General features: G+C 26.5%; 1 protein-coding gene across 1 annotated transcript in view; it reads left to right on the top strand.

Annotated features, from left to right (window-relative positions):
- LOC111625371 (dynein heavy chain 1, axonemal-like) overlaps nt 1–8,990 on the top strand; it is a 144,007-nt gene extending 135,017 nt beyond the window's left edge. The window contains exons 64-68 of the mRNA XM_023368508.1: nt 1,784–1,928; nt 6,282–6,488; nt 6,698–6,827; nt 6,933–7,028; nt 8,820–8,990. Coding sequence (XP_023224276.1) covers nt 1,784–1,928; nt 6,282–6,488; nt 6,698–6,827; nt 6,933–7,028; nt 8,820–8,941 — 700 coding nt within the window. The 3' untranslated portion in view covers nt 8,942–8,990. The remainder of the gene's footprint in view (nt 1–1,783; nt 1,929–6,281; nt 6,489–6,697; nt 6,828–6,932; nt 7,029–8,819) is intronic.
- Nucleotides 8,991–9,505: the final 515 nt, after the last annotated feature.

Below are 9,505 nucleotides of genomic sequence, written 5' to 3' on the forward strand. Positions count from 1 at the left end.
AAAATAGAGTAAAATAAAATTTTTTAGTTAATGAAATTGCAATTGTCAATACAAAAATGTATAATGTAGAGATAAAAGAAAACAGCTTGTATCAAATTCTTATATCAAGTACTTTTAAATCAGGGTAACCCCTGTAATCATTGAAATTTTTATTATTAATTTTAAACACTTTTATCAATTATTTAATGAAAAGTTGTTTATTGTTATCAATTCAATCAGAAAAAATATTTTAAAAAAATATTTACATTGATTTTAAAGTAATTTTCTCAGAAACTGTGTGTATTGTGACTAAATTTATGTAGAAGCATTCAGTAATGGGTATTTTTATACAAAATGTCTAATAATTTCAGGATATCTTTTGAATCTGAAAATAGAACTTTTAAAATAAATATGAATGAGTGCTTTTGACCAGTTTAATATTATTTTTAAGCTAAATAGACAATAGGTAATTTTTTCCACTAAAAACCAAAGTAATTGACTAAATAATTTTTAAATTAAAAATTATTTTTATTTTATTAACTAACAATAAAATAATGTCTTATTTCAATATAATATTTCATATTGTTAATGTCCATCTTAAATAAAATATTAATTAGGTTTTGTTTAAAATAATAAATGAAAATATAATGAAAACTGTAAAACATCATTAAAAGACTTTTGTATTATGTTAATTCTTTATTTGATTACCTGCATTAAAACTAATACTCCATTAAATTTATTAAAATTAAAATATAATCTCTGACAAAAAGCATTACAATAGGTGGGTTGACATCTATAGTTAGACTTAAGCCTTTCATAGAGAAATATTCAAAATCTAGAATCCATCATTATCATATTACACTAAACTTTTTCATGCATAAAAGACTGTAAATATTTGTGATTGATTATTGATGAAAATTTTAAATTTGAAGCTTTATAAGAAGGCAATCATTAAACTTCTGATTCATGTATTTTCAGTATAACAGTAAGCAATTTAAAAATATATTTTTTTACATTTGATCACAAATATTTCATTTATAAGTTTAAGTAAAGAAGAATCATAATATACTAAAAAATATTAATTTTCTATATTTTAGTAATTTTGAAACAGTGTTGTTATTTGTTCTGTTTCTTAACACTGTAGTGCAACCACTTTCTATCTATATTTTATTTTTAAATATTAATTTAATATCATAAATGTATGATATAAATGATACTTNAGGTACAGATTCAGAAAAAACACTTTTTACTTTTTTCTCTATTATAATTACCATATATACACTTTAAAATGATTTAAATAATTCATAAATCCTGAAATAATTGTGTACAAATTCATAATATATATATACTATGAATTTTCTGACTGTGAAATTTATGTTTTAAATCACACATATTATAATTAATGGTTATCTCATAATAAAAACTGATACATAAATATAATGTATCACAAATGTTGTATAAATTTTATGAGTACTATTTACTACTATTATTATTATTTGATATTGTGATTTATTACATTTAATTATAAATGAGTTAAGAAAAATACATTGACATTGATTTTAAAACTATGTCTAGAATAGTTTTAATGTTTTATTTCTTCACAAAAGTAGTTAGAATATTATCTTCTTCCTCTTGGATACAAAAATTCAATATGTTTTGTAAAAAAAATATGATAACCTAAACTTTTTTTGTTTAAGAGATGGTGATTGTTTGTCATTCTTATTTCACTAGTGGCTTGTAATGAAATAAATTTATAATTTATTTTAAATTAAAAGTTTTAATAGATTTATTTTTGTATTTTTAGATATAATCAATTATTGTCAGTGATACATAAATCTCTGACTGAACTTACAAATGCTTTACAAGGGACAATTCTTATGAATGAAACTATAGAAGATGTAGCCAACAGTATCTATCATAATTGTGTTCCAAAAAATTGGTCTTCTAAGGTAAGATTATTAAATAATTTTACGTTGTGAGGGTAGAATATCATGAGAATGAATCAACACAATAAAACGTAAGTGCTTCTACAGGGGGAGAATTTATAACAAGCGTGCTTGGTGGAGCAGACCATTATCAGGGGAAATGCACTGGACTCGATGGGGACTGGACGAAGACAGCTATCAAATTCTACAAAATATTCCTTTAATATACTTGGGAGCATACAGCACTCCTAAAACAAAGATGAGACACAGGAAAAATAATGAGTCTGACAAATCTAGTATATCGCGTAACGTTAACAAAAATCTCCCGACAATAAACTGATCAAGCACATGTAACATGAATACATAGAAACATACTATGAAAGGAGAAAAGTGAATATGTCATAAGGGAAAATTTATCACACATTTTTTTTATTAAATAGTGAAATAACCAAAGTTAGTTAAGACAATAAATAAACAGAAAAAATAAAATAGAGTAAAATAAAATTTTTTAGTTAATGAAATTGCAATTGTCATANACTCCTAAAACAAAGATGAGACACAGGAAAAATAATGAGTCTGACAAATCTAGTATATCGCGTAACGTTAACAAAAATCTCCCGACAATAAACTGATCAAGCACATGTAACATGAATACATAGAAACATACTGACAGAAATGGCGTTTTGTCATATCCTTTCCTCTCCTTCACTCTGGGTAGAAAACAGTTCCAAATTCTGAAATCTTACACGGACTTTCTTGCACAGTCTTTTTTCTTTTTCTTTACACACTTTCACCACCACTCTTACTTTCCTACTTCACCGTTCTTTGTCCACTTTCGTTCTGCTCTTCTCCCCCTGAGGCACACCCTACCATAAAACTCCCACCCACAGTTACACACCCCAGAATCACATAACTCCCCTCCACCAAGTCGGATCCACCACGTGGCAAGGGGGGGCAAGAAAAGACGTAAAGCACAACGTTTATAAATCTAAAATTGTAATGGCAAAATATAGCACATTTCCATACATTTTTTTAGATTTTTCTCAAAAATAGAAGATATCAAAGATTATAAAACCAAATACTTTATCCAAAGAAAACAAAAGAAATAGTTTCAAGTTTTTTAAAGTTGACAATATCCGCTTAAAATTTATAATTTAGAAGTTACATTCATTTTAGATTTACTTGAAGAAAAAAGCTGTAGTAAATTTAAAATTAAATGGAAAACAAAAATTGAAAAAAAATTGAATTGAAAAAAATAATCATATAGAGGGAGCATATTGGCAATCAACTTCTCTCTGTGATACAAATAGCTACAGTATTACAACATTACCATAAACACGATAAGAAATTAAATAAAAGGAAAAGTAAGTAAACATAAAAATTTGCAAAAGCTACAGATAATAACAAAAGCAATATAACAAAAATCTTTAATATATTAACAACATAAAAATCAAAATAACATGTAAACATCATTAAAAGTAAGATAATCATAATAATATTAAAGTTAATTAAGTTTGAGAGTAAGTGATTCAAAATTATTTAATTAGTTTTTTACCTAGAGAGCCAATTCTGCAGAAGCAAAAGATTATTTGCTTCTGCAGAAAGATTAGATTCTTTGCATTAAAGATCTCCAACAGCCTGTTTTAAATATCCAAAGGCTTTTGTTTTTGTATGAGTATGAGAGATGTAGAAAGAGAAACATAGAAAGAAAGTACTTGAAATAAAACATTATTCTCCACTTAAAAGCAAAACTAATAGAAAAACAAAAATTGAATTGTTATTGCCAACACATTATAACATAAAGACACTTTATGGAAAGAAAATTAACAACACAACAGTTGTCTGTAGTTTTCAAATTTTCATCAGCATTTATTTTTTCTAAATTTCAATATTAATTAACAGATTTTAATATATCTATTTAAATCCTCTTCTGCCAGTTTCAGTCCCATCACTAGTAGGTACAGATTCAGAAAAAACACTTTTTACTTTTTTCTCTATTATAATTACCATATATACACTTTAAAATGATTTAAATAATTCATAAATCCTGAAATAATTGGGATTAGTCAGTTTTTTAGAAAATACTCAGAAAATATGGAGTTTTTTTATAGACATGAAAACTTTATGTCAATTTGCTGTTCCTTTTCATCTCACTGAGTAAGATGTCACAATATTAGATTATCAAGAGTTTTTGAAAATCATAGTAGAAACAATATTATACAAGATCAAATCCCATGCAAAAGCATTGCTTGTTTAACTGTGCTATCAAAAAGAAATGTAATGCTGCAGTCTTATCACTCAGTCAAACAGTAAGCCTAGAATGGAAGATCAATTTTAGTTAAAACTTTGAATTTTATGGTTGAGAAATTCAACAAAAGTGTATCTGTGAATGTACAATACTTTCTCAATGTTGAGTGACTTCTTAAAGAGCTGTTCTATGATGTCAGAGGAGGTGGAAAAACTGGCTGCATCTTTGTAGCAAGGAAAGCCAGTGCACATGACATAATGCATATCAAAGTGATAGGCAAAGAATAAACAGTTATACAACTGTTTGGTACCCTTACAAACTTCAACAACTTCAGGACTTAAGAGTTGCTGATTATAGAAAAAGGATACTTTGCTAAAATCAGCAACTTTTATAACAAGGGCTCTTTGTCTGGCTTATGAATGTTTTGGCTAGATGAAATACACTCTCCTTGCAGAGAAATGTCAATATACAGAATTGTTAGTTTGGGTGGCAGAACATTCACATACAACTACAAAAGCACTATTTGCATGAATACAGCAACTGTAGAGTAGAGACATAGTGAAGAATTTTGGAGCCTATGGCCAGGGATGAAAATTGCTCCATTCTAAAAAACACTCAAGATATTATATACTTTTATTTCAATACAAAAACACATTTTTACAATAATTTTATTTTCCAAGATTTTCTTTGAGCAAAATTATCAATTGCATTGTCGAAATTTGCTTCACAAAACATTTCAGATTCTATTGATAAAATACTTAAATTGATCAGACGTTCCTGACTCATTTTTGATTTGAAATAATTTTTTATAATTTTTAATTTACTAAAACTCTGTTCTCCTGAAGCAATTGTTACCGGTAAAGCAAGCATTAAATGTAATAATATTACTATGATAGGGTAAGATTCACGTAATTCATAATTTACAATGGCCTGCAAAATTTCAAATTAATACATATTTTCCAAATCAGTAAACAAAACTTGTGCTTGATTTTTAAAACACTCTAACTCATTTTGTTTTCAGATTCAAAATTTCAAATTTATTTTCTTGTTTTTTTTCTTTTTGTTTCAAAGAATTATAATGTCAATATATAATTTAACTTTTGTATAAATCCTATCAGTTAATGAAAATGTTAAATTCAGAAGTCTCTCTCAGATTTCTTTGTCGTCTGTCTGTCTGTCTATCAATCCTTCTGTCCTTTCTAAATCTGGAGAATGGAGTTAAGTAGATGAAAATTGAAACCAGATATGGAAATCTCAGAGTTGTAGGCCTGATTGACTATATACAAACTTCTAGTCTATATGATTAAAAATGGCAGTCCAGCATTGTAATAATGTCACAATAAGTAATTGCTCATTTTTTTCCATTTATGTTCTACATATCACTGTCTCAAAGTTGTATATAAATACATACATCTGAAAAAAGACATAAGAAATCATATCACTTCCCTTGTATTTTCTAAAATATAAATACATATTGTGCGATTATTTTTATATTTTAATGTACTTTGAATTAATTAAAATTAATTATTTATTATAACTGCATTATGTATCTTATTAGAAATTTCTATACTACATGTGAAAAACAATGATAAGATTGCTATTGTATATTTGAATATAAATTCGTAATTTGCATATTCCCAATGGAAGAAGTGCTGTATAGTCAAATATAGAATAGCTTCCATAGCGAAAATATTTGAATCATGTAAAGCAGCTAGATTATATGCATTCGTGCATGTGCTGTACAGAGCACCACCCTCATGCAGTTTAGCTTGTGGATGCTACACACTAAAATATCATATAACACATTCAATGATTCTATCCAGAGCTGGCACAGCTTCCCTATCATCAAATGTCACCTAATGACACTGTAAGAATTGCTGTATGTTTCGAAGCCTGCTAATAGTGTATTTCATAAAATAAAACAAAACTTTTCTATTTTATTATCCAAAATAAGCAAGATTGATAATGTAAAATTTCAGAATAGGAACAATGTATAAAATTTAGATTTTTTTCTGAAAATTGAAATTATCAGCATTAATTTATGATTTTTTTTTATTACAGTAAAGATTTTATTGTCTTAGTATAAAATTATTTGAAATGCAGTAGAAATTTTATTTGTTTAATTGTAGGCATATCCATCTTTGAAGAATTTATCATCTTGGGTTTCAGATCTGTTATTACGACTTAAATTTTTCCAGAACTGGATAGATGATGGTATTCCAAAAATATTTTGGATAAGTGGCTTTTATTTCCCTGAGACTTTTCTTACAGCACTATTACAGAATTTTTCCAGAAAATATTCTGTATCAATTAATTCTGCAAACTTTACTTTCAAAGTAAGTATAAAATTGTATATAAACTTATTTTACATGAATTACTTGATATTATTTTTAATGTCAATTGAATCACTTTTAAATCATTATATGCAAATTTATTTGTGAGTCTTTTTTTGTTTCATAATAGATAGGAATCTAATTAATAAATTAATTATTTAAAATTGTAGCTATACTGAAAAAGTTTTTTTCATAATTTATTTTTCTTACAGATATTAAATCTGAGGTCAAGTATAACAGAATATCCTTCAAATGGTGGCTATATTCATGGTTTATTTCTTGAAGGAGCAAGATGGAATGGTGAAATTCTCACTGAATCCAGACCTAGAGAATTATATATTGGTATTTTATTTAACTTCATTGTGTGAAATATCATATTGAAAGAGAAAAATTTATTATTAATTAATAGAATTATTTCATAAAACTTTATAATTTTAACAATTTTAGAGATGCCAGTTATATGGTTCATTCCCAAAGCTAAAAAAGATTTTGTTGCAACCAACAGATATTTATGTCCTGTATACAAAATTTTAAAGCGTGATGGTGAGTAGCTGTAATGATAAAACTCTGGCAAAAAAATTCTGATCACTCCTGAATTTTTAGTCAAACACGTTTTGAAGTTTATTACAAAAAGCAGCAATTACTATACAATTAAATAAATAACAAGAAATGAGATATTTTGATATAGATATATTAATTTTTCATGATGCTTCATTTTACAAAGAAAAAAATAGAAGCAAAAAATGAATTTATTTCGATTTAGTGAATGTCTCTTCAATCCAAAAAAATCTTTTCAGTAGACTACCTCACAGCCAATTCAGGTTATAAACTCCTTTTATTGCTTTTTACAGATGCATTTTGAGCTAGGTTAATTTACTAGCTCTTCCTCAGTGCTACAAAATAAATTAAAGTTTTTTATCAATTTTTTAAAATTTTAATTTATTTTGTAGCACTGAGGAGGAGCTAGTAAATTAACCTAGCTCGAAATGCATCTGTAAAAAGCAATAAAAGGAGTTTATAACCTGAATTGGCTGTGAGGTAGTCTACTGAAAAGATTTTTCGGATTGGAGAGACATTCACTAAATCAACATTAAAAACAGCTAAACCATCGGAAAATTCAGAACATGAATTTATTTCATTATTGAATTAATAAAATGATATTTCATTGAATCACATCTTTGATTTGTTGAGGCATTCAGTGTTTGGAAAAGTCTGGATGTATTTCTATCCACTAGCATGAATGGCATGACACAATTCTTGTTTGTTTGTTAGTTGGTTTCTTTCTTGTTATCAACTGTTTTAGTTTTAGCTATACATTCTCAATTGAGTTGAGATTGGGCTGTTTGCTGGACATAAAAGGACTTTGATGCTATTCTAAACATAAAACTGTTTAACAAAGTTGCTACTGCAACAAATAGCATTATCATTTTTATAAACATTAATATAGTTTTAATATCACAATAATTAAGTTACAAAAATTATCATTCAAAAATTAAATCATTCACAGGAATCTAAAAATCAATTTTTATTCACGGAGCCAACCTTTTATTAAATGCTATGCCTCTGTAAAAGTTGCTGTTTTGATTTTTTTTACAGAAGCATAGCCTGAAATAAAAGGTCATCTCTGTGAATGAAAACTTTTTTTTCCTCTTTTTGATTCTTGGTGATTGTGAATGATAGATTTAAGAAGGCAATTTTTGTATCTTCAATATGGTTTTCATATGTAAATACCATTGACCATTTTTATTCAAAAATGATTATCATCATCTGCTTCAAACCACATATACAGACATTCATGTGAGTATGCAAATTCATTTTAAGCTTTGCATTATTTGTCAATTAACATAATCTCCCTTGATCAGTTTTACCTGTAAACTATATGATCAGGAACTTTTTCTACTCTTCACTTTTTGTTTACGGGTATCCCTCGATCCTACCACGTATATCAAAATTGTGTTAATCAAAATACAGTATTTATATTAAATAAAGAAATCTGGTAAAGCCATGTACATTGAAACTTTTGTCACATATATAAAGAGATTGCTACAATTAATTTCACACATTAATCAAATCCTGTGTTAAGCAAGGGATTCCTGTATAATTTTTTCCCCTGCTTGTAAAATGCAAAATAGCATTATAAATACTTGATGTTTCTGTTATCAAAATATCTCTCTCATTTCTTGTTATTTATTTCATTATCTAATGATTTTTTTATAATAAACTTCAAAACATGCATGACATTGGAAATTCAGGTGTAATTAGAAATTTTTTGTAAATGGTTGTATATTTTAAATATTTGAAAATATTTAAATTAAATTACATAAATTTTTATAGGTACATTATCAACTATGGGTCAATCATCAAATTTTTTGTTATTTGTTGAAATACCCACCCAATTACCAGAATATCATTGGATCAAAAGGGGTGTTGCTTTAATCTGTGCATTGGATCATTGATAATTTTTTCAGTGTCAATGAATATGGTGTTTTGTGTTGTTTATTTTTCCATAATTTTACTGTACGTTTTTAAAATTATTTTTAATCAAACAAAATGAAAAATAAATATTTCATTAGTTGAATTAACACAATTTCCATTTAAAGATCTTATTCAATTCTATTTTATAAGTAAAAAAGTTTTCATGTAATCTGCTAACTGACCTCATTGTGGTTTGTGCTAGTAATGGATAAAATTGAGATTGGTCATATTGCTTATAATGTGATATAATAATTATATCTCTTCAATAAATCCAATCTAAATTGAAAACACCATTTTTTTGTACTAAACTTTATGAAAATTGACAAAAACTTTTAATTAAAGCATAATTTTTTTTTAATAATGATCATCATCATCATTAAAAAAAATTATGTTTAATTACAAGTCTTTGGCGATGATGATGATAACAATAACTCTGTTATTAGTCATCACTTAATTGAGTTAAAAGAGCTCAGTACTTCCAATGAACTACAGAGCAATTTTAGTTGAAGTATAAGCTTCAGTATGGAGAAATGAAGCAAAAGGTG

Source organism: Centruroides sculpturatus, unplaced genomic scaffold (genome assembly GCF_000671375.1).
Source record: "Centruroides sculpturatus isolate CEXI.00-Female unplaced genomic scaffold, Cexi_2.0 scaffold247, whole genome shotgun sequence".
NCBI classification, from domain to species: Eukaryota; Metazoa; Arthropoda; class Arachnida; order Scorpiones; family Buthidae; genus Centruroides; species Centruroides sculpturatus.